This window comes from Anser brachyrhynchus, assembly GCF_964034855.1.
Source record: "Anser brachyrhynchus genome assembly, chromosome: Z".
NCBI classification, from domain to species: Eukaryota; Metazoa; Chordata; class Aves; order Anseriformes; family Anatidae; genus Anser; species Anser brachyrhynchus.
In genome coordinates, this window is record NC_137697.1 from 31,039,543 (window position 1) to 31,065,323 (window position 25,781).

At 39.9% G+C, this 25,781-nt stretch overlaps 1 protein-coding gene across 6 annotated transcripts in view; it reads left to right on the top strand.

Moving 5' to 3' along the window:
- The window catches only part of CNTLN (centlein), a 207,847-nt gene that overhangs the window by 109,178 nt on the left and 72,888 nt on the right, over window positions 1–25,781 (top strand). For all 6 annotated transcript variants that reach the window (XM_080574484.1, XM_080574486.1, XM_080574483.1 and 3 more), the window contains 2 exons: window positions 20,265–20,314; window positions 25,492–25,583. In XM_080574484.1, the coding sequence (XP_080430610.1) occupies window positions 20,265–20,314; window positions 25,492–25,583 (142 nt within the window). The remainder of the gene's footprint in view (window positions 1–20,264; window positions 20,315–25,491; window positions 25,584–25,781) is intronic.

The window sequence follows — 25,781 nt, forward strand, 5'->3', positions numbered from 1 at the left end:
TCTCAGATTTTTAGATAAATTATTTTTAATCTTTGATATTAAGTACTAAACGTTTTCTTAGTTTCTATAGAATTGTATTGACAGATAGGTCTTTAGATATTTTCTTCCTACATTAGTCAGTTTCATTTGTGTATCTACATTGTTTGGATTTTGTTGAAATTCAGGGTAAATTAATTCATTGCATGTCCATAATGTCACAATTAAACAACTGGATTGCAAAATAGCAAGCTTAAATGACTGTGTAGTTTCCATCATTTCCATATTAAATTACATTTACTTGTTTGCCAGAGCATAGGAATACCCTTTACCCTTTGGTGTACAGACTTTGAAAAGATATTTTTTACTATTTATAAACTGTTGTGGAAGCTTTACAATTTTACCTCTTCTGTTCTGGATTGCTTGTATGAAATGATGACATAATTCTTATCCTCACAAGTAACTGGAAATTGGTTGCCCTTATGGTATGATCATATGCAGTTTCTGGTAAGGAGGAAATGCTTATAAAGTTAAAGGGAGAGCTATGTCATTTGAACAACATTTAGTACTCATTCTTTCATCTGAGCTGTGCATGTCATCCGTATAGGAAATTGGGATCACTGCAAGCTAGTTAGCATTCTTAATCTGCTATAGTGGCCATTTAAAGGTTTCTTTATAACTTCACTTTTTTTGGGGAAAAGAAGACATTATGATTTCTGTTTTCTTATTCTTTCTGGAGTCAAAGCAGCTTGCTTATAATCTGTGAGCTGATATGTCACTGGTGGGTTAACTAGAAATCTAACTTTGACCATCTACAGCAAACGATGCCTCTTGCCTTCTCTAGCTTTTAAAGGAGGGTGGTAGAGGAAAGCTGAATTTACTCTTCTGGAACAGCAGCAGTAAGAAACAAAAAGCTAGACTTTATTAGTTCTTCTGTTTCTTGAATATGACTCTTTTTCCTAGCAAAGTGGCTGAAAAAAGCTCAGTTTTAATATCCTGGACAGTCTCTTTAGCTGAGCAGTAAATGTCTGGTCTTCAGAGAATTTTAGTTTTAAAATTTCCATTGTTGTGTGCAACATCCAAATGCTGGAATAATTTTTTTCTTTGTTTCATTGGATAGCTAGGTTGCGTACCAAAATTGATTGGAGAACAAAATTCTTTCATGGTATGTCAATATTAGAAAGTGTTATCTACAGAGTATAGCCTGTCTTACATATGTATTAGCTCTGCATAGTAATCTTCTTTTTTCCCCTGAGTTTTAAAAGTGCTAGAACATAGGAAGCTTCTTACTGCAAAATAATTAGATCTAGTGACCCTTGCAATTAGATTAAACAGGGATCTTGTTTACTTTTTACTGGAGTTACTGGTACTAGACTATGAAGTCAAATATAGCTAAAATAATTATGTATTTCTGCAGGTTTTCAGTGGATAAAAAGATTGCTAGCTCTAAAGTATCACTTCACTCTACTGAAAACAATAAGAAGCTAAATTCTGTAGCTGTTGTTCTAAGGACTGAGAAAGATGCATACTCACTGACGAGACTGAATACTGCCCAATGGAAATGAATGTCTCTATGTCCAAGTGGAGGCCAGTGTCAACTGGTGTCCCTCAAGGGTCTGTCTTGGGTCCAGTACTGTTTAATATATTTATCAATGACAAAGACAGTGGGATCGGGTGCACCCTCAGCAAGTTTGCAGATGACACCAAGCTGAGTGGTGCAGTCGATACAACAGAAGGAAGGGATGCCATCCAAAGGGACCTGGGCAAGCTGGAGAAGTGGGCCCATGTGAACCTCATGAGGTTCAACAAATCGAAGTGCAAGGTCCTGCACCTGGGTTAGGGCAATCCCAGACATGAGCACAGACTGGGAGAAGAACTCACTGAGAGCAGCCCTGCAGAGAAAGACTTTGGGGTTCTGGTGGATGAAAAGCACGACATGAGCCAGCAGTGTGCGCTTGCAGCCCAGAAGGCCAACTGTGTCCTGGGCTGCATCAGCAGAGGGGTGGGCAGCAGGTGGAGGGAGGGGATTGTGCCCCTCTGCTCTGCCCTTGTGAGGCCCCACCTGGAGTGCTGCATCCAGGGCTGGGGCCCCCAGCACAAGAAGGATGGGGGGCTGTTAGAGCAGGTCCAGAGGAGGGCCACAAAGATGATCAGAGGAGTGATCTCCAGGAAGAGCTCTCTGTGGCCTTTCAGTATCTAAAGGGGACTTATGAAAAAAAGATGAGAGTGATTTTTTACACAGGCAGATAGTGATAGGACAAGGGACAATGGTTTTAAACTAAAAAAGGGGAGATTTAGGTTAGATATTAAGAGGAAATTCTTCACTTATAGGGTGGTGAGACACTGGCACAGGTTACCCAAAGAAGCTGTGGATGCCTCATCCCTGGAGGTGCTCAAGGCCAGGCTGGATGGGGCTTTGAGCAACGTGGTCTGGTGGGAGGTGTCCCTGCCCATGGCAGCGGGGTTGGAACTGGATGGTCTGTAGGGTCCCTTCCAACACAAACCATTCTGTGGTTCTGTGAAATGACAGTGAGAATTTGAAACAGTGTGGTTGTTGGCTAAAACCCCTTAAAATAGTTCAAAGTGTAATCAACCAGAAGCATCTGTTGTACTACAGGGTAGTGCATTTTTAAAAGACGTTATATAGGACCACACTCAGAACTGTAAATCCACATGAACTCATTTAGGGGCTTTTGCATAATAAACTCACATGGCCCCTTTTGTGAAGAGAATTATTTTTTTTCTACCAAGCCTTCTTCAGTTATGTTTTCACAAGGCACTTTGTCAGCTATCTGAAGCAAATATAATGTTTTCTTGTGAGAATAATCTGTCAGGGCAGAGGAGGCTAATGACCTTTAATTGTTAAGCATGTTTCTAGAATTTTTCTTACTAGTCTCCATCCAGATCTTGCAGTTTCCTGTGACCTGCCTAAGAGACAAATCTGAGGGTTTACTGTGATTTTGGGAGTCAGATGTGTCACTGTTCTTCTTTTGTTCTTCCATATTCAACGGTGCTTTTCTGGTGTGTAGGCATGCATTCAAAATCCAAGTAGTATAACCAAGTCTCCATAAACAGCCTGTAGTACTTCAGTTCGTTCTTACACATTAAGAGACTGTGTTGTACTGAAAACATGCAGTCAAGCCATTAAATGTACTTTCACAGTAAATATGCAGGGAAAGGCAGAATTCAAGTTTCATTAACAATAAATTTTGTGCATTGTTTGAGATGAAAAAAAGAAAAGTAGATGTTGTAGAAAGGCAAGAACCCTTTATATTGTTTGCACTGCTGTTCAATCACAGTGATTTCTGTAGATTTATCTGAGTGTTACAGAAATATGAAGTATTGTACTTTTGGTAAGCACATGGCTTGACCTAACCCAAAGTTAAAGCAAATCAATAAGTCATTGTCCAAATGCCTCATGAATACCAGGAGGCACGGGGCACCAACCGCATGTCTAGGAAGCCTGTCCCAGTGCCTGACCACCCTCACGGCACAGAAATGTTCCCTAACGCCCAGCCTGGCCCTCCCCTGGTGCAGCTCTGTGCCGTGCCCGTGTGCCCTGCCATCGGTGACCAGGAGCAGAGACCGGCACCTCCCTGCTGCTTCCCCTCCTCAGGGAGCTGCAGGGAGCCGTGGGGTCGCCTCTCAGCCTCCTCTTCTCCAGGCTGGACAGCTCGAGTGTGCGCAGCCTCTCCTCATGGGGCATGCCCTCCAGGCCTCCTACCGGCCCTCCTGCCCTCCTATGGACACCTTTAAGTACCTGAACACCCTTTTTATATTCTGGAGCCTAGAACTGTAAACAATATTCAAGGCAAGACTACACCAATGCTAAATAAAAGGTCAGAATCACCTCTTTTCTGTGGTGGCTCTGTTGTGTTTAATGCACCCCAAAATGCAGTTTGCCCACCTGGGTGCCAGGGCACACAGCTGGCTTGTGTTGAACCTACTGTTGACCAGCACCCTCAGGTCCCTTTCTGCAGGGCTGGTCTCCAGCCACTTATCTCCCTGTCTGCACTTGTGTCTATAGTGCAGCACCTGGCATTTACCCTGGTTGAATTTAATTCCATTGATGGTTGCCCAATATATAAAAACAGAATGTATATATAAAGTACTTAATGTGTTTTGTTAAACTATACCTAACTTTCATAGTAAGATGGTTGTGAATCCTATAATGATTATGCTTTCATGCAGCATACGGCTGAATTTAGCATACAGTGATGGTCTTCCATTTTCCTTGGTACTCATTTTGGAAGGGAAACGGCAAATTTTCAAGTTTAGATATCTCATCTTTGCTAATAGCATATGGAACTTCAAGAAGTGAATTTTGCAAAGAGATTGAGAAACACAATCACAGGAGAAGGAATGTGGAACCTTCCAAATTTCCCTATAACTCAGATATGCCACTGTTAGAAATAATTTAAGAAATTGATTTGCATCTTTATTGGAGATCAGCTGCTCCTTATCAAAACCAGGTTGTAGGTAAGTGGAGACTTGAGTCAGTTGGTCATGTGAGTTTATACAAAGGTTAAAAGCACTGACATGACAGTAATTCTCTTGATATTCATGTAGTGGCATCCTCACTCTATGTGCTTCTCTGCAGCATACAGATTTTACTGGTAACCCAGAAATGGTCTTTCAGGTTGAGTCCTCCTTTCTGAACTAACTACAGGTAAACATTGTTTGTGAGAGAGGCTGTTGTGATGGTGTCATTATGAAGGAATCAGAAAGTCCAAATTAAAATAATGAGCATAATTTACTTTTTTAAACCAGCTTCTGGTCAGCTGAATTTCATGCTACAGTGAAACAAAGAAACGATTATTAGAGGGGAGGTAAAAAATTGTAAGCATAATTTTCTACCATTCTTTTACAAGTTAAGGTTGTGCTGTACGTTGAAACTAGTCACCAGTCACTAGCACATCCTTGGTTTCCAAGTGACTATTAATTTGAAACATATCTCAAAGCTCATTCTTGACAACGATGGTACTGTTCAGTTTTTTGTTATCTGAACAGACATTGGATTGGTGTGGAGGAGTTGCTTTTATTCCTTCTCACTCCTGAATGTGGGTTGTAAATCAGACAGACTTTACTTAGCACCAACAGATATCGCTTCCTGCAATTTTCATCCATCCTATGAGTGACTGAATTGGGAAACAAGAATGATAAAGACATATTTTGCAGAGTGAATGTATGACCTAAGATAGATAGTTCACTGACTCTGTATAGTCAAATATTCCATTTCCTTGGCTAATTAAAAATGCAAGTTTCTCTATAGTCTTGTATAAACTGTAAGTTTACAATTTTCTTGCTGTAAAGAAATTCTAGTAAATCATTCTGGATAGCTTGAATGTTCACAAAATGTAAGTAATGCTAGTACTTTTTGCTTTACTCTTCTTTTGGCAGCATTATCCCCAGACATATGTAATGGTTTTTGCTCTCTCACACAGTCTAGATCAAACACCTGCTCCAAGGTTTACTCTCACCTCCCAAGGCTGTCAGTTGACACATAGATATACAGCCCCATGAAAAAAGCGTATTTTACCCTTACTGCAGGCAAATGTTCTTGAATCATAATGCTGTAGGAACAAAGTGAAAAATTTCTGTCAGAGTAGGATTTCAGATGTTGGATAAAGTTTGTGCCTAATTTGGTTCTCACGAGTCTTAAACAATTTTTCAGGAGTGAAAATTTAAAATTATCATTTGCATTACGACATGTCAGACTCCCCATTCTGGTTTACCAGAGCCTTTTCCTGTGTTTTTTTTTTTTTTTTTTTTTAAGGACTCTTTACAAAAGTATGCTTAGTGTGCATGTACTCAGATATTATGGAATAGGATTTTTACCCTTTTGAAGATTCATGGACAGAAAGTACTGTTCAGTTTTGCTTACCTAGAAGTCCTTTCCACGTTGATCTGCTGTCTTTCTTCTTAAGCTCCTTTTCTTTATTTTTATTTATTTATTTATTTATTTTTCTGGGGGAAAGAAAAGAGTTTCTTCCATTGTCCTGTTTTACCTGTAAGAATTTTTAACCTATTTGGCTTAAGCTTTCTATAAGAAAAAAAACACTCTTGCACAACTTTGACTCAGTGTCTTTAAAACTTACTTATTTTCATTACAGTAATAAGCAACACTAATGTCCCCTTTCAAGGACCCTGATAAAAAATGTGCAAAACTTTTTTAACAGTTTTTTTTCTCTTTGATTTTCTTCTTAATTTGGCTTTCCAGTCTTTAACAAACTTAAATGACTCTGGAGGAAAACATTTGAAAAGGCAGCAGCTACCTTTTGGACTTATAGGAAGGCTTTCCTAACTGCAGCAGCTCCTGGACTAGCCCCCTGATATCTGTCCACAACAGCAACAGTATGTATTAGGAGATTGTGGTTGGTTCTGCTTATTTCTCCAAAGAGTCATCCTGCTGCAGTCTTACAACCTGTAATCCTTGGGAAGGAGTCAGTTTCCTCAGTGGGTTATACCTTCTTACGTATTCAGCTCTATTAGAAAATAGATTCTGTGCTTGGTTTTATTTTCCAGATAAAATTCCCTGGGACAAACAGGAAAAAAGTTTTATTGTTTGTTTGGATGTTTATTTTAGACTACCATGAGCCTGCTCCCTTAATTCCTTTTATCTGTATGCAGAGAAGTGTAGGAGTCTCCTGTTGGCCTTACCTGTGAATGCCAAAAGCTGCTGATGAGCAATGGCTGACTTATGGGATGTGTATTACTCTTGAGGCAGTGGTTTGCTAGAGGACTAACTACAGTCCTTTGGCAGTGGGTTAACCTAGGGTCAGTAACTCTCGAAGGAAGGAGACATTTAAACTGGTAAGTGCAGGCAGAAAGTTTATGCTATAGTTCAGTCTATCTTTCTAAATTACCATTTCTTTAATGCGTTGAGACACAAGTGCACATGTGTATGTGTACCTTAGATCTGGAGCTGTGTGAGGGCTCCTGATGGTATCTTTAGAACTGCTGACAGTTAAAAATGATGAGCGCTAGGAAATTTTGTTCTAGCAAGAAGGTATATTTTGCAGAAGCCCTGCTTATATGCAGATGGTATGAGCATTTCGCCTATTCCAGTAACTTGATAAGTAAGCAACTGTTATAGAGAATTTCTTGCTGATGCATAGCTATAATCTAAAAGAAATCAGAAGTAATTCCTTTGGCAAAACTGATTCTGTAGTACATTTTTTATTATGCTACCTCTTTCTAAATTCCAAGTGGGTGAATATTTGAGTATTATGAAAATGATACTTTTGGTTACTCCTCCTTTATTATATTGCAGTAAAATAGAATTCAGAATATCGGATGATATGGCAAGAGCCAATACTATAATTATGGGTCAAAGTCAGTACGTTTAAAAATGTATGAAATACCAGCATAAACGATCAAATGGATAGATTTGATCTCCTTCAATTTCTTACCCATCCTTTTTTTAATATTTCCAAATGAGGCTGTGGCACAATCGTAGTTGGAAAATATAAACGAAGAATTGGTACATAAAACAGGATGCTATTCCCTGCTCCTCTTAGGTGCCTTTTTTATATATGTGGTGCAGAAAAGAAGAATGACTTTTATCATGTTATCGGTAGTAAGCAAAACATGTTGAGGTTGTTCTCAGGATATTATGTATACATCAATATTGGCTTACAGAGTTAAAACAAAGACATGATTCTTCTTCTCATCTGCCATGTTAGAAGATACTGGCAGCCTTCTAGGAAGTGCCAGTCAGATTCCTGCAAAGTTCAGGTGCTGATTCTTGCTAGGTCAAGGACTTGTTGACTTCTCCTTAGCTAGGAAGGTGTTGAAAGTTGTTCCCTGACCATATAATTTAGAACAGCAAAGCCCTTGACACAGTCTTCCACAGTATTCTTCTGGAAAAACTGGATACCCATGGCTTGGTCAGGTACAGTTTTTACTGGGTTAAAAACTGGCTGGATGGCCAAGCCCAGAGAGTGGTGGTGAATGGAGTGAAATCCAGCAGGCGACTGGTCACCAGTGGTGTTCCCCAGGGGTCGGTGTTGGGGCCCATCCTCTTTAATATCTTTAGTGATGATTTGTACAAGGGAATTGAGTGCACCCTCAGCAAGTTTGCAGACGATGGGATGAGGTTCAACATGGCTAAGTGCTGGGTCCTGCACTTTGGTCACAACAACCCCATGCAGCGCTACAGGCTTGGGGCAGAGTGTCTGAAAAGCTGTGCAGAGGAAAAGGATCTAGGGGTGCTGGTTGATGCTCACCTGAACATGAGCCAGCAGGGTGCCCAGGTGGCCAAGAAGGCCAACAGCGTCCTGGCTTGTATCAGGAATAGTGTAGCCAGCAGGACCAGGGAGGTGATTGTCCCCCTGTACTCTGCTCTGGTGAGGTCGCACCTTGAGTACTGTGTTCAGTTTTGGGCCCCTCACTACAAGAAGGACATCAAGGCCCTGGAGCATGTCCAGAGAAGGGCTACGAAGCTGGTGAACGGCCTGGAACACAAGTCCTGTGAGGAGCAGCTGAGGGAACTGGGGTTGTTTAGTCTGGAGAAGAGGAAGCTCAGGGGAGACCTTATTGCTCTCTACAGCTACCTGAAAGGAAGGTGTGGGGAGCTGGGGTGCAGCCTCTTCTTGCAGATAACTAGTGATAGGACTAGAGGGAGTAGCCTCAAGTCATGCCAGGGGAGGTTTAGAGTAGAAATTGGGAGACATTTCTTCTCAGAAAGAGCAGTCAGGCATTAGAACAGGTTGCTTGGAGAGGTGGTGGAGTCACCATCCCTGGGGGTGTTTAAGGAAAGGTTGGACATGGTGCTTAGGGACATGGCTTAGTGGATGATAGTGGTGGTAGCGGGATGGTTGGACCAGATGATTCTGGAGGTCTTTTCCAACCCTAATGATTCTATGATTCTACTCCTGTAAAGGATCTGGATTGTTTCTTGTCAACAGAACAAACCTAAAAAATATTTTGAAATGGGTTATATTGTCAGAAGGTCGCTTTGGGTTTATGACTTGTTTTGGAAGGAGATGAGAAAATGTTTATTGTTGAGAAAGAATTACTGAACAAACAGAGTCAAATTTTACCAGATATACTTACACATGCAGCATAACCTCTTTTTGCAGAAGGCTGAAGTCCTTGATGCAATTTCAGGTGTGCTTAAGGGTAAAAAATCAATGTAGCATATTGTTGGCTTACTATGGCTTAAGACCCCTTTCTCCCATCTGGTGGGTTATCATTTGAACTCAGGAAAGATGCTGGAAAACAACATTTGAATATAAATAAGAGCAAAGTATTTTTTTGTAGGGAGTCATAAATTCTGATTTTTATTTTTTTTTTGTCCACTGGTTTCGTAACTCTTAGAAAGCACATTGAAAGCTGGCGTGTTTTTTTTTCTTTCTTTTCTCCATCTTTAAGAAGTGGTCCTGAGCAGAAAACCATGTGTAGGAGCTGAATATATATCGTACATAAGATTTTCAGTCCATGTAATAAGTATAGGATTAGTGTATTCTTAAAATTAGAAATAGCAATCATGCAATCCACTTATGTAACCTTCATTATCAGCAAAGTTGGTAGGGATTTGCTGTAAGTATCAAGAGTAAATTTTTCAGTTGTACAGCTTTCTTTAAGATTCCAGAAACTTTATAAACTAAACAGGACAGAAAAATGTTTCCCAGTCCTACCAGAAAAAACTAATTGTTCACATTGTTTTGAAAACTTCTCATACCTTTTTGGAAAACAAAACAAAACAAAACAAATCAAAACAAACAAACAAAAAAACACAACCAGCAAGCCAATCTGATAGAAATGAAAATATACATGTAAAGACTGTCCAGATACAGGCCAAGTGATAGGCCATTGTGCAGTTTCAACACTACATAGAATCATAGAATCATAGAATATCCCGAGCTGGAAGAGACCCATGAGGATCATCGAGTCCATCTCCTGGCACCGCACAGGTCTACCCAGAATTTTAGACCATGTGACTAAGTGCACAGTCCAATCTCTTCTTAAACTCCGACAGGCTTGGTGCAGTGACTATGTCCCTGGGGAGCCTGTTCCAGTGTGCGACCACCCTCTCGGTGAAGAACCTTTTCCTGATGTCTAGCCTAAACCTCCCCTGCCTCAGCTTGACAGCATTCCCGCGGGTCCTATCACTGGTGATTAAGGAGAATACATCGGCGCCTGCCCCTCCACTCCCCCTTGTGAGGAAGCTGTAGACCATGATGAGGTCTCCCCTCAGCCTCCTCTTTTCCAGGCTGAACAGGCCAAGGGGCCTCAGCCGCTCCTCATATGTCAAGGGCCCTCTAGGCCCTTCACCATCTTTGTAGCCCTCCTCTGGACACACTCCAACAGTTTAACGTCCTTTTTATACTGTGGTGCCCAGAACTGCACACAGTTCTTGAGGTGAGGCCACACCAGTGCACAGTAGAGTGGGACAATCACTTCCCTTGACCAACTAGCAGTGCCGTGCTTGATGCACCCCAGGATACGGTTGGCAACCTTTTAAGAAGTGGCTGTGTTGGCATTATGATTGCAGATATGAATTTAGACTCTGAATTTAATGAAGCTTCGTAAAGTTTAATTGTGTGGGTACTTTTTTCTTATCATCTAGATTACTGATCATCTAGATTATTATTACTTATCATCTAGATTACTGATAGATATTCCTAGTAGTGAATTGCCTTTGTCTAAGGTTTTTCATGTACGCAGCTGGAATATGTTTTCTGCCAATTTTCAGAGATGACTTTGAGCAGTTTTTTATTGCTTTTGAAACACACTGAAATTCAGTTAGCTTTTATTTCTATTTTTAGTTGTTATCAATCAATTTATTAATGCTTAAGTGCTTATTTATGGAATTCTGGAGTTTGAATGCCCTGCATGGTTTCACTACTCCACATATCAATATGAAAGATTGTATAAGTTTTCTGAATACTTCACGGTATTTGATGAACATTTGCACAAAGGTTGTGTCCAAATCTCACTATTGTTTAAAATTATATTTTAGGAACGTCTCTTTTTAAAGCCGATTTACACAGTAGAGTGAATACACAGTACAAATATGACAGACTTTAAAATGCAGTAGTTACCTTTGACTTTGTCAAGAAAAAAATTGCCAAGTTGTGAATTTATCATGAATTGGTAGTGATCAATTTATACTCACATTCCGGTTTGTTTGTCTTTCTTCTTGATCCGGATATTTCCGTTGTACTTAAATCCTATCATTCTTTCTTGAATTATTGGTTCAAAGGTTCATTGCCTCTGAGTCTGTAGAGCAAAACATTTATTTCTAAAGAAAACTTTGTTTTCCTGTTGTGAATATCACAGACTTTCTACATTGCTGTATGTATTGAATTTAGAACCATAATCTCTTCTGTTGTCTTGTCTTCCGAGTCAGTTTTTTCCTCTTCCAAGCTTCAGGGCTGATTCGTTTTTCCTTTTTCATTCCTGACTTGCTTAATCTTTTCTTCAGTTGATGTTGTGTATATTTTGCTTAGCAGCATTTCTTTACGAATATCATATTCCTTCTTCTGTATGGAGTACTCTAAATTAAATCCTTTTTCTAGGCCTTCCCCGTGCAAATGGAATGTAAAATCTGTTTCTTTTAAATGCTTAGAAAGTTAGTTCTTTTACTGTGTACTAGCAGATGTAGTAGTGAATAAGGTGTAATTATGAGATTCTGATTTAAAATAGCACATGAATTTAAATACAACCATACAATGTAACAGTTTTAATTGTAAAAAGGCAAAAAAATTGAAGAAAATAATTTTTCCCTTAAAACAGCATTTATAAATTTTGTATGCTATATTTCTGTATTTGCTTGCTTAAGCAAAAACATACTTATTATGAAAAAGAGAACTAGGAAACACCCTGTTTTTCAAGTAAATATTGTCCTTAGGAGACTTGTGAAGCTGAAAGCATCCTCTGTGTTCTGTGTTACTGCTTTATAATGCAGACAGTTGACTGTTTCCATATTTTTGTAGATTTGTTCTTCTCACAGAGTTCCTAAGCACGCTCACTGATGAATTTCCTTACTGAGAGAAGAGATGCTCAAATACTTGTTCCACCCATTATTATAATCTGAAACAGGAAAGATAATGAATCTAATCCGCTAAGGGAAAAGATAATCTTTCTGTTTTTTAAAAACTACTTAACAGGAAAAAAATTGTTTGATATCATCCAAAAAATTTAAAGTATACTACTTTTTTTTTTTTTAAGTCAGCCTTGTATGTAATTGTAAAATGTGAAATTTCTTGATCAATCCTAATAAAATAAAAAAAAATGTTAAAAGCACGGTTATATGGAGATTTATATGAGGCATCTAAAATATACATCATCTTCAGAATTGCCTACCTTAACTCTCAGTACTTCTACTAGCAAAGATGGAGGTGGCATGTACTAATGTTGAAAGACTTCTTTTCAGTATCTGTGCCTCGAGACTATAATCAGCTAGAAACACTTCACAGAGACACTACCTTTCCACTGTAGAAATATCTTCAAAGATTCCATCTCTCAGCTTCAGTTTATGTCTTGGATCTTTTCAGATGACATAAACACGATGCCCTTTGCTCAGCACTTGGTAAATCAAACACAAGTTTTTCAATGCCCTAAAAAAATCCCTTTTCAGTTAGTATCAAAACCTTAAGCATTTCTTCTTTCCATTTTTTTGATGTGTTAATCAAAACTGAACTATGCAAAAAACTGCAGCAAATCAGTGAGTATATGCTCAAGATAATTACAGCAAATACTATCTTAATCTTCTAAAAGAGTATTGGAAGCTGTTATTCACAGTATCTGAACTTTGATGCTGCTGTTCTGACTCTACTTCTAGTAGGTTAGTATTCTTCATTACCACACACAGAGCTTATTTTTGATCCTTTGAGATGAAGGATTGCAGAGGCAATCCCTCTTTCACCCTCAGTAAGTGAGGGAGGCATCTCGTGTCACTAGAATCCATGCAGCTGGATCACAGTTCTCTTCAAGTACCTAATCTGGTACAGGATGAAGCCTGGATGAAGATCTGTTTTGTCTTGACAGATACAGTTTTAAGAAAATGTACCAAAGGTTTTCAAACCAGAACTGTAAATTCCACTAGACACAAGCTAACAGTATCTTCTTAAAGTGGGGTGATGGTGTAAATGAAAGGGTCGAAAGTATTTCTCTCCCCCCCCCTCCCCCTTCCCTTTTTTCAAGTTGAATCATTTCTTTGAGTGTTGCATTATACTTCAGCAGTTTTACGTGACTTCAGTTACCTTGAATTCCTCAAAGTCCCATCTTATTCCTCAGAAAGTTTCTCACTTGACCCTTCTTTGATGCTTCTTCCAACTGATCATATTCACTTGTTCCCGGGGAAAGTTGCAATCATACTACCTCTGCAAAGAAGACCAGATTACACCCTTTCCTCTTTTTTCTTGAGCTGCTCTCTTTTGCCAAAATATGCAGGCTATAGTATTGTTGTGGTGAATTGTAGAAAACTGAACTAGATTTATATTTTTTGATATAATGCAGTTAAAATATGTATTGCAATATTTTTTTTTATTTTTATTTTTATTTTTTAAAGAGCTAATAAAAACAACCAACCAAACAAAAAACAAAGCAGCTCAACTGGGTAGCTTATGTGGACCTCACAGACAAAAAAAAACAACATTTAAAGCATAAGCTTGCTTTGGTGCGAACAGGAAAACCAATAAAACATAGCAGTTTAAAGGCAAGTAGAAAGATGAGAAGGCTAAAAGAACTCTTCAAGAGTGTTTTTTAAGGATGCTTAAACTATGTTAGTGTAATTTTGCTTAAATGATGTGAAAAATAAGCCAATTAGGAAACTTGTAGGTTTTCTTAATGGTAACAGTGTAAAAGGATACACTGGGATTACAAGGCCGTAAAAGAGTATCTCAGTGAATCTTTGTGTCAGCCTTCTCTGCTGAAGATGCTAGGAAAATGTCAACAGCCCCTCTGTTCTTTCTAGCAGATAGACCAGAAGTGTTAGATGTGTTTGAAATAACCATACAGCAATAATGAGGCCAAATAGATAAGTCAGTTGTTAATGTCTTGATGGTAATATCTTCACACCCAGTGAGTATGAGGAAGTTCAAGTATGAAATTACTGAACTGGAACCTCATTGTAAACAGCCACTGTGCCAATGGACTGGCATGTTGCCACTGTTAAATCCCATCTACAAAAAGAGCTCCAGAGGGAGCTCCAGACCAGTAAGCCTGACTGCTTCCTACGTGGGAACATGGCAGTCTGTCTTTAAAACAAGAGGGAATGAGAGGGAGAGAGATCAATGAACACAGATCAACCCAATTTTGCTGGGAAGGACTTAGTGTGTCTTCTGTAAAGGGAAACTCTGTTTCCTGAACCTACTGGAATTGCAGAAGGGTAACAGTAACCACGTAGATAAAATCTAACCTGTATTTTCCAAAAGCCTTTGACAAGGCTACACATGAAAGGCTCTAAAGAAATCCCAGTTCTGTGGGATAGGAGGAAGGATACTTTTATCAACAGAAAGCCAGTTAAAGCAGAGAAAATAAAGGGAAGTGCTTAGGTGCCATTTTCAGTATGGAAAAATGGGGATCAAACTGTAGAAATGGTTAGGCTTCTGCACTCTCCTGAAGTAACATCTGCTTTTGCCTCTGCTGGAGACAGAGCACTGGTGGCGGATGGATCCAGCCCTGGTATGACCCATTTGAGTATTTCACAGAATCACAGAATTGTAGGGGTTGGAAGGGACCTCAAGAGATCATCGGGTCCAACCCCCCTGCCAAAGCAGGTTCCTTAGAGCAGGCTGCCCAGGTAGGCGTCCAGACGGGCCTTGAATATCTCCAGAGAAGGAGACTCCACAACCTCCCTGGGCAGCCTGTTCCAGTGCTCCGTCACCCTCACCATGAAGAAGTTCTTTCTCATGTTGGTGCGGAACTTCCTGTGCTCCATCTTGTGGCCATTACCCTTTGTCCTGTCCCCACAAACCACTGAAAAGAGGTTGGCCAAATTCCTTTGTCTCCCACACTTAAGATATTTGTACACATTGATAAGATCCCCTCTCAGTCTTCTCTTCTCCAGGCTGAACAGACCCAGATCTCTCAGTCTTTCCTCATAGTGTCAATCTGCTTGAGGGTAGGAAGGCTGTGCAGGAGGATCTGGATAGGCTGGACCGATGGGCTGAGGCCAGCTATATGAAGTTCAACAAGGCCAAGTGCCAGGTCCTGCACCTGGGGCACAACAACCCCAAGCAGCGCTACAGGCTGGGAGATGAGTGGTTAGAAAGCTGCCTGGCAGAGAAGGACCTGGGAGTAGTGGTTGATAGTTGGCTGAATATGAGCCAGCAGTGTGCTCAGGTGGCCAAGAAGGCCAACAGCATCCTGGCTTGCATAAGAAGCAGTGTGGCCAGCAGGACTAGGGAAGTGATTATCCCCCTGTACTTGGCTCTGGCGAGTCCGCACCTCAAGTACTGTGTTCAGTTTTGGGCCCCTTGCTACAAGAAGGACATGGAAGTGCTCGAGCGAGTCCAGAGAAGGGCTACGCAGCTGGTGAGGGGTCTGGAGAACAAGTCTTAACGAGGAGCAGCTGAGGGAGCTGGGGTTGTTCAGCCTGGAGAAGAGGAGGCTCAGGGGAGACCTTATCGCTCTTTACAGATACCTTAAAGGAGGCTGTAGCGAGGTGGGGGTTGGTCTGTTCTCCCACGTGCCTGGTGACAGGACGAGGGGCAATGGGCTAAAGTTGCACGAGGGGAGGTTTAGGTTAGATATTAGGGAGAACTTCTTTACCAAAAGGGTTGTTAGGCATTGGAATGGGCTGCCCAGGGAAGTGGTAGAGTCACCATCCCTGGAGGTCTTTAAAAGATGTTTAGGTTTAGAGCTTAGTGACATAGTTTAGTGGAGGACTTGTTAGTGTTAGGCCAGAGGTTGGACTAGGTGATCTTGGAGGTGTCTTCCAACCTAGATGATTCTGTGATTCTGTGATAGGGAAGACGCTCCAGGCCCCATATCATCTTTGTGGCCCTCCGCTGGACTCTTTCCAGGAGATCCCTGTCTTTTTGGTACTGGGGAGCCCAGAACTGGACACAGTACTCCAGGTGAGGCCTGACCAGGGCAGAATAGAGGGGGAGGATCACCTCCCTTGACCTGCTGGCCACGCTCCTTTTAATGCACGCCAGGATCCCGTTGGCCCTCTTGGCCACCAGGGCACACTGCTGGCTCATGGCCAACCTGTCGTCCACCAGGACCCCCAGGTCCTTCTCCACAGAGCTCCTCTCCAGCAGGTCACCCCCCAGCCTGTACTGATACATGCGGTTGTTCCTTCCCACGTGCAGGACTCTACACTTGCTCTTGTTAAACCTCATTTGCTTTCTTCCTGCCCATCTCCCCAGTCTGTCCAGGTCTCGCTGAATGGCAGCGCAACTTTCTGGTGTGTCAGCCACTCCTCCCAGCTTTGTCATTGGCATACTTGCTGAGGGCAGACACTATTCCCTCATCAAGGTTGTCGATGAACAAGACCGGACCCAGCACCGACCCCTGGGGAACACCGCTAGTCACAGGTCTCCAGCCAGACTCTGCGCCGCTGATCACCACCCTCTGAGCTCGGCCAGTCAGCCAGTTCTCAACCCACCTTACTGTCCACTCCTCTATCCCACACTTTCTCAGCTTTGCTAGCAGGATGTCGTGAAGGACAATATCAAAAGCCTTGCTAAAGTCAAGGTAGATGACATCCACTGCTCTCTCCCCATTTATCCAGCTGCTGTTGCCATCATAGAAGGCAACGAGGTTGGTCGAGCACAATTTCCCCTTGGTGAATCCATGCTGACTACTTACTGCTCATAACCTTCTCCTCTTCCAATTGCTTGGAGATGGCATCCAGAACAAGCTGTTCCAACACCTTTCCAGGGACAGAGGTGAAACTGACTGGCCTGTAGTTTCCCAGATCCTCTTTCTTGCCCTTCTTGAAGACCGGAGTGACATTGGCTATCCTCCAGTCTTCAGGCACCTCTCCTGTTCTTCAGGACCTTTCAAAGATGATAGAGAGTGGTTTGGCGATCATCTCCACCAGCTCCCTCAGCACACGTGGATGCATCCCATCAGGACCCATGGATGGCCCATGGGCTCATTTCTAGCATTCATGCAAGCCATTCAATGACTTGTATGGACTGGATCCTGTATGATACATTGCAATTTCTTCTCTAGGCTAGCCTGAAATATTTCTAGCTTAGATATACCTTAACTTTCATGGAAGTCTATTTCACAGTCTTTACTTATTTCAGATTATTTCTTTACTTCCACGTCTTTTATCACTCTAAAAGTTTTTGTATATGTTAACTATTTTTAAAAATCTTGTACAAGTATTGTTTCTTTGCCACTTAGCTAGTGTGTAGGGGAGTAGTATGCAAGTGTGTGCATTTATACATCTGTAAACTGTTCCCTCAAATATTTTTAAAGTTGAAAACTAACATGCTGAGAAGACAAAGGTACAGGAAGGATTCTAAAATAACTTTAATTCACTCCCTTGCATTCATATCATAGAATCACAGAATGGTTTGGGTTGGAAGGGACCTTAAAGACCACCCCATTCCAACCCCCTTGCTACGGGCAGTGACACCTCCCACCAGACCAGGTTGCTCAAAGCCCCATCCAACCTGGCCTTGAGCACCTCCAGGGATGAGGCATCCACAGCTTCTCTGGGCAACCTGTGCCAGTGCCTCACCACCCTCACAGTGAAGAATTTCCTTCTAACCTCTTGTTGTGGTTTAACCTGTCTGACAGATAAGCAGCATACAGTTGTTTGCTCCCTTTTCCCTACCCCTTCCCCAACCTCCCTGCAGCAGGATGGCAGAAAGAATTGGAAAAAAAGTAAAAGCTTGTGGGTTGAGATAAAGACAGTTTATTAGAGCAGAAAAGAAATAATAATAATAATGATAATGTGTACAAAAGAAGTGATGCACAAAGCATTTGCTCACCACCTGCTGACTCATGCCCATCCCATCCCTGAGCAGCAGTCCCCCCCACCCTGGCCAGACACCTCATATAATTGCTCAGTGTGACGCCATAAGGTCTGGGACATCCCTTTAGCCAGCCTGGGCCAGCTGTCCTGCTTCTGTCCCCTCCCAGCTCCTTGTGCACCCCCAGCCTCCTCGCTGGCTGGGCATTTCTGGGAATCTGAAAAGTCCTTGGCTCTGTGTTAGCACTGCTTTGCAACAGTTAAAACATCAATGTGTTATCAATATTATTCTCATCCTAATCCAAAACACAGCACCATACAAGCTACTTGGAGGGAAATTAACTCTATGCTAGTGGAAACCAGGATACCTCTAATCTAAATCTCCTCTATTTTAGTTTAAAACTATACCCCTGACGATGTCCTGTCATTATTTGACTGAGAAACACAGCCCCACATCTTTCTTGTGCTGGGGCCCCCAGACCTGGATGCAGCACTCCAGGTCCAACCTCTTGGCAAGGGCAGACTAGAGAGGGACAGTCCCCTCCCTCCACCTGCTGCCCACCCCTCTGTTGATGCAGCCCAGGCTGCAGTTGGCCTTCTGGGCTGCAAGCGCACACTGCTGGCTCACGTCGAGCTTTTCATCCACCAGAACCCCCAAGTCCTTCTCTGCAGGGCTGCTCTCAGTGAGCTCTTCTCCCAGTCTGTGCTCATGTCTGGGATTGCCCTGACCCAGGTGCAGGACCTTGCACTTCGATTTGTTGAACCTCCTGAGATTCACATGGGCCCACTTCTCCAGCCTGCCCAGGTCCCTTTGGCTGACATCCCTTCCTTCTGTTGTATCGACTGCACCACTCAGCTTGGTGTCATCTGCAAACTTGCTGAGGGTGCACCCGATCCCACTGTCTTTGTCACTGATAAATATATTAAACAGTACTGGTCCCAAGACAGACCCCTGAGGGACACCAGTTGTCACCAGCCTCCACCTGTACATAGAGAACATATAATGTTAAATATAGTCTTTAATTACATATAGAATGTTTTAGCAAGGCAGTAGCTTGCCATTCAGTTTACAAGATGAGTAGCTTGCAATGAGGAGCAGTTAGTGTAGGGGGTCAAGGCCACTGTGGTCTGTGTAATAAAAGCTAATGATGACTGAGGCATCGAGAACAAATGAAGAGCAAAGAAAGTCAACCTGTGAATCTGAGTGATCCTGAATATAGCTGGAGTCATGTGTCATGCAAAACAAGTTACTTTTGTGTGTGTTTGTGTGTGTGTGTTTCTCATTTTCTTTGTATTTGTGATGATTTCCATGTGAGACTAGGGGATGTGAATTGCAATACATAGATTTACAGCTGAGAGAAGCGTTAAACATATAAAGTGCTTTAAAAAACAGAAGACTCATTTTTAAACCCATTCCTTAAGTTAGCAGGTATTTTGTCCTGATTTTCTTTTGTCTCGTCTCAGAGGGATTTTGTGAAGAAAATTAATCTCTTATGAAGCATTTAGTTGCTGCTGTTTTGAGTACACCAAAAAAAAGCTGTGAGGAGATCAGCAATCCAGACTTCAGAGCAGACCTACAATAATGTGTATGTGTACAGGATAAAAGGTTATATTTTAAGTACATTCTGCGCACTAAATGACTGCTGTCTGTGCTGTAGGATCCTAACCTAAAAGAGGTCACATCCTATTGCTAAAATAGTCTGCAAGTATGTGTTTAAATATTAGGTCAGAAAACAAATATAAATGAGCCATTCAAAGTAACATGGTTAAGTCTAGCATTTCCCAATTTGACTTTGAAGCTTTAGCATTGTTATCCTGGCACCTTTATATATAAGTAATTCTATAAAACATTAAACACCACTTCAGTAATTCATGTGATTTGCAGTACAGACCTTAGCTGCTTGATACTACAGAAAAAACTATACTAGTCATATAGTGGCAGATCAAAGCTAGAAAAGGCAGGGACAGATTCTGTCAATAAGTTTTTCAAATAGTTGCTGGACAAAGAGGAACAGTAAGATCTATCTGTGTAAGGTGGACTGGTACTTTCCCCTGAGGCTATTTACTCCATTTACTCCCCCACAAACAGGATTCCATGTTTTTAGCTCAGGTATTTCCTTACCTAAAAAGGACTAGCTGAAACTTTTTAGTGTATGTTACCACCAACATTACATCTGAATTTTATAAATTCAGGTTTATAAGTTTTAATGAGCTATTGTACCAATGACTTTATGTTTGAAGTATGCTGCTTGTCATCAAATTAGAAGAGTTCTTGAGTGTTGACAACTTTTTCCCCTCAATATATTTATGTGGTTTTGGTTTAATTTTGTTTTAATAGTCTTAGTGGCAGATATATGGTTGCTTCATCATTCTTACTCTTTTTCTGTTTACTTTTTTGAAGACTGAATCTGGAAGAGGAGTTAGATCAGATGAAAGTACACCAATCTATGGGTAAGTTTAGCATACAGGAGTTCAACTACATTTGCTACAAGAAACAGGTATTTTATATGTATGTACATAGGCTAATAGAAATACTAGTCTTCAGGTTATTTTTGCTCCAAATGTTCTTTTTTTTTTTTTTTCTTGAATGTGCATTTTGTATTTGTAAGACCATACATAGTCTTATTTAAAAGTTTTTTATTTAAAGTTTTCCCTTGAGTCTTCCATATGCCTATGAAATCAATGATAATTTTTACATATAGGCATAAACTGTTAAATTTATTTTGTGTGTGTGCAGAACATATAAAATTAATTTATATTTTATGTTTAAAATATCTGTGTATATATATGTATGTATGTAAAATCTAAAATATGTTTATTTGTTTATGAAGCTTTCGCCAGAATCTGAAATGGGTTTTGCAGTGCAATGATACAGAAATTTCATGCTCATTCAGACTTCTTTTTTAGTACTAGTCTCACAAAGTATGTGGATTTGAAACGAAATCAGAATGGTGGAAATCTTATAAGAATTGTTCATGGATAACTTCTGTTTTAACTTGACAAACTGTACAATAGTTGATGGTTTGGTGAAGATGGTTCTTTCCTAGTCAGATAGGTAGTATATTACCATAGATTCTTTATCACTCTGATTCTGTGTATTATTTGGTGTTCTTGAATGCTTTGGGAGAAGTATTCAACAGTGCATAGTTACAGTCCAGCTGGATATGTGGTGAATTCCCTTTGCACAATTTTGTTTAAAAGGAGAAAGTAAAAGACATGGAGAAGTACTATACTAAAGAGCCGTAATTTGGAAATAAAACCTCACCATTCTTCATCTCATTTTTCTGCTGTTTTATGTTTTATTTTTTTATGATAAAGTCAGGCAATTGAATGTAACAAAAATAGTATTTTTCCCTTTATTTTTAGTTTGTTTTATAAATTACATAAAACTAGGTGGAAATCTTCAGCTGCTAAAGATGGAACGTCATTGTTTTCTTTTGTGTTACTTCATATATGTTACTTTCATAGCCCCAGATAGAGTTGAAGGAATCTAGTGAAGGTTTCAAATGCCAACTTTAGAAATCGCTCTTTTGTTTTTGCCAATTTAGTCAGTCTTTGCACAGAGAGAAGTGGAAAGGCAACCAGCAGCGAGAAAGACTTGAGGGCCTGCTGAGCAATAACCATGTGTTTCCAAAAAACAGTCAGATCCCTGAAACTGCCAGCTCTTGACATGTTTAGTGCTTTAACAGCTAGTCTTTTTTTGTTTTCTTTTTTTTTTTCATTATCTTTTTAGATTAAAATATATCCTTATTTAAAAGTGGATTAGCGGATACACTCTTCTAGTTTTGTTACTTGTATGATGATCAATTATTGTTTTACTGGGACTGAGAAAAAGTGTTAAACTGCTAGTGAAGTGTGTTATGGAAATTTTATATAACTCTTCCAGCATTTGTTGTTATTTGTTGTATCACTTAGATGAACAGGATTTTTTTTTGCTCAGTTACAAAATCAAATCTGATGATATGCATTAAGCAACATTTTTTTCTAGTACGTAAGGCTGAGTTGATTCCAGCCATTTCCAAACTTTTACCAATTGAGGTATAAAAGAATACTCATCCAGTCTGTAAAAAATAATTTCCCTGTTGTTCCTTTTGCAAATGCTAGGATATTGCAGTGCTGTAGACGCTTTCGTCAGTTGATTGACATTTTCTGGAAGAATATGCTAAAAAGACTGAGGCTGGATGGCTGTCTATGAGCATAAATGAGTGTTTCTGAGAAATTCTTGGTCATGAATGAAAAAGGTCCATGCACCCTCTGCCCTAAAATGGGTTTTAAGTCCCTTCATCTTCCTGAATAAAAGTAAAATATCCCAATTGTTATCTGGCATTTGCTGAGAGACCAAACTTGATATGGTCTGAATACACTTGTTCACAGTCTGGGAATATGTTTTCTTTTCTAAAAGGAAACCTGACAAGAAATTTCTCAGCTTATAAATGATGCTGGAATTCACCTCCACCTTAGCAGCTACCTGTTTCCATCAGGCATTCTAACATCAAAGAATAAATTCTGGAAAAAGCAACTGAGCTTCTCTGGATTAAAAAAGTTAGGGACTATTATTTTACTTAATCAGATACCAGTTGTGTTTGTCAGGAGGTGCTGCATAACTGTTGCTTTTTTGTACCCTTTTTCAAACCCTACTGGCCACGTATGAAGGCTGGGGAAAAGGAAAGTACTCTTGTCATTCCCATTTTCTGCCTGTTCTAACTCAGTTGTCTATTTTGCCGATGCAAATTATTTTTCAGTATTCATGAAATCCAAACGTTTGCCTCACTGTTCGCATAATTATTCATGCATGATTGTAGAGAATGTGTTGGCAGGGACTCATGCCCTTTCCTCCAAAAGCAGGAAAATGGGTCCATCTAATCCCATTCAGAAAAATAGCAATAGTACCTTATTAAAAGCAGGTAAGCTGTTGTCCCTTTGTCTCTTTAGGGAGGTGGTTCAAAGACTTATCTCATTTTGAGAGTCCTTCTCAATCTGCCATGTCCCCAGTTTATAAGTGAGAACAGCCTTCTCTTCTTCTGGTCTTCACAGTGGTCTTTCTGTGAGGACAGGACAAGGAAGGGGCAATGGCCACAAAATGAATCACACTAAGTTCTGCACCAACGTGAAAGAACTTCTTCATGGTGAGGGTGACAGAGCATGGGAACAACCCAGGGAGGTTGATGAGTCTCCCTCTCTGGTGATATTCAAGGCCTGTCTGGATGCCTACTTGGGCAACCTGCTCTAGGGTACCTCCTTTGGCAGGGAGTTGGATCCGATGATCTCTTGAGGTCCCTTCCAACCCCTACAGTTCTGTGATTCTTTGAAATCAATAACTTAGTGGCTTTTCTGCCTTGGTGCAGAAAGCACTGTAAGGGGAATCCTTTGCCTGGTGCATTCTTGAGCCTAGAATCTCATTCTGTTGCGAGTTATGTAGGTATTCAGACACCACTCTATTAAAAAAAAAAAAGTTTTTTTTTTTTCTCCATAAAAGGAGTTTATACAAGTACCATCTTGGCAGCTGTGCCAAGCTACTTGATAAACAGTTTTGGTGACTATTAATTAGAAATGAAGTGTTATATTGCACAGTTAGTAGTTTATTTTGTTTTGGTGGGACCTAAGTTTACCTATGTAAGGCCATCATAATTGGCTGACTGAAGATGGTGGGTTTTATGACTTGTGGGGTCTATTCCATGAGGGATAACTTGGTATTATTTAGTAGGAATATGATAGGTAGATCCTATGTCTTACTGAGTAGACTGATGTGGTGAATCTTCCTGCTGTCTTAGACAGGCACCAAGTTATAGGCAATACAGTTTCATTGCCTCCCTAACTAATTCCTGTGAACAATTACATATCAATTAGAAGGGGGGGGGGGGGGGGGGGGAGGGTTGAATAGGCCATTTATTTTCTGCTTAATATAAAAGGTTATGCCTTTGCCTTTTTTTTTTTGCTTTTGACTTCTATGTTAATAATGAACATGTGCATTTTTTTTCTGTTTTGCAGTAGTATTCTTTATTCTCCTGCATATATGTTTATTTATAGATAGAGTTGTAAATTTTATTTTAATACATCCACATAATAAACATAACACCTTGTGTGCTTTGATCAGTTTCTTTGGCTATGGGAAATCTTTTTTTTTTTTTTTTTTTTTTTCCAGTGGATTACAGTAAATGCTGATATAAAAGCTACAGCAGACATTCAAATGAGTGAATATTTAGAAAAAGATGAAAAGCATGTTCATATTATCTTTGTGTGTTACTTAAAGAATGTTGTAAATGTATGCAGTACCACTGTGCTGGGGGACTGTAGTCTGAAATAACATGGGAACTAACATATTAATATCAAGGTAAAGGTACATATTCCCCAGATGCATAGTTTTACCTTTTTCAGCTTTTATTATCTTTAGAATAGTGCTCCATTTATTTCATGAATACAGAAGTATTAATTGGCCATGACATGTTCCAAAGACAAAAGAAAGGTCTAATTCACTCTAACAAACTTGTTAGTCACTGTTTATATCAAGAGGATTGTGAGTCTACAGAGAGTAACACTGTTTTCTTCTACACTTCCTTTGTTTATAAATCAAAAGTTTTTAAGTGACCTGCAGTGTCTGCTGGTAGTTTGAAATGATACTTCTAAAGCAGACCTTCACCATGTGGCACGGATACTTATCCCTTAAGATAAATTCTTAAAGTTAATTTGAGGGGAAGAAGAGAAACATGAATATTATGGTGCTTTTACAGTGTTGTGGTTTTTTGTTATTGTTGTTCTTGAATGTCTTTAATATTCTAATAAAAAAGTCCTTCTGAGGTGTGTAATTGCTCTTTTCTGTAAGCAGTGAGAAATTTGTGAATGGTAAGCTCTCAGTTCAAATCTAAATAGGACGTATTTTACTTCTGATTTACTATACGTATTAGTACTAATAAACTTTTTCTTAACATCCTGTTCTATGAGTATAGATGTAATTTTTAAGTTGTCCTTTCTTGTGTGATTTTTAGTACTGAAAGTATATAGCTGTCTCTGAGAGTGATGCTTAGAGTCATGTTCATTCTCATTAGTTGTATCAATTTCTAATTGTTATGAATTCACAGCATTACAATGGAATGGTTTGTGTGATTTATCTGGTGAAGTACATGATCTTTCACTTAACAAAAAAGAGGTTTAAAGTTTTCATCCATCCTAATTCTGTTACTGTTTGCTTTGTTCACCAATCACTCTGATCCTCCTAGCAGGGGACAAGACCTAGAGAACAAAACTGGTAGTGACTGTGTAGATAAAAAGGCAATGAATTCTGCTTTTAAGCCATAGAGGGAATAGTCTATAAAAGAATAAAAATGGGAATGAAAGTACAGCATCTTTAACCTGCAGATCTATTGTACCTTTGAAAAGCTTGTACTCTGAAAAAAAAAAAAAAAAACACACACTGTGATGCTGCAAAGATTCATAAGTATGTGACAGAACACTTTGAAAGGAGGTCACTCTAAAAACTGACCAAAACGCTTGTCAAGAAAATAGACTGTATTATAAATAATTGCAGAAGAATGCATTTCCTTAAAATGTCTAGATATTGTTTTAGTGAAATGCTAGGTGTCACAGTGTATTATTTATTCTCTGCTAGAGATGTATTATTTATTCTCTTGTAGAGATACTTTTTAAAAGTAGTGAAGATGATGGCGGCAAGAACAGTACTCCAAAGAAGAACGTGAAAGACAGTTCTGATCAGAGGTTACAGAAGGTAAGGTAGCAACCCCAGCAAACAGATCTAAATTTTAGCATAAGAATTATATATATAAGGTATTACTTGTGAATTTAGGCCATGATTCTCCTTTCATAATTCAATAATATGGATTTACAAAATTTTGTCAAAAATGAATCCTTGTGAATTGGCTGTGGATGTATCATATGACATAACTGCAGTGAATTAAAAGTATGG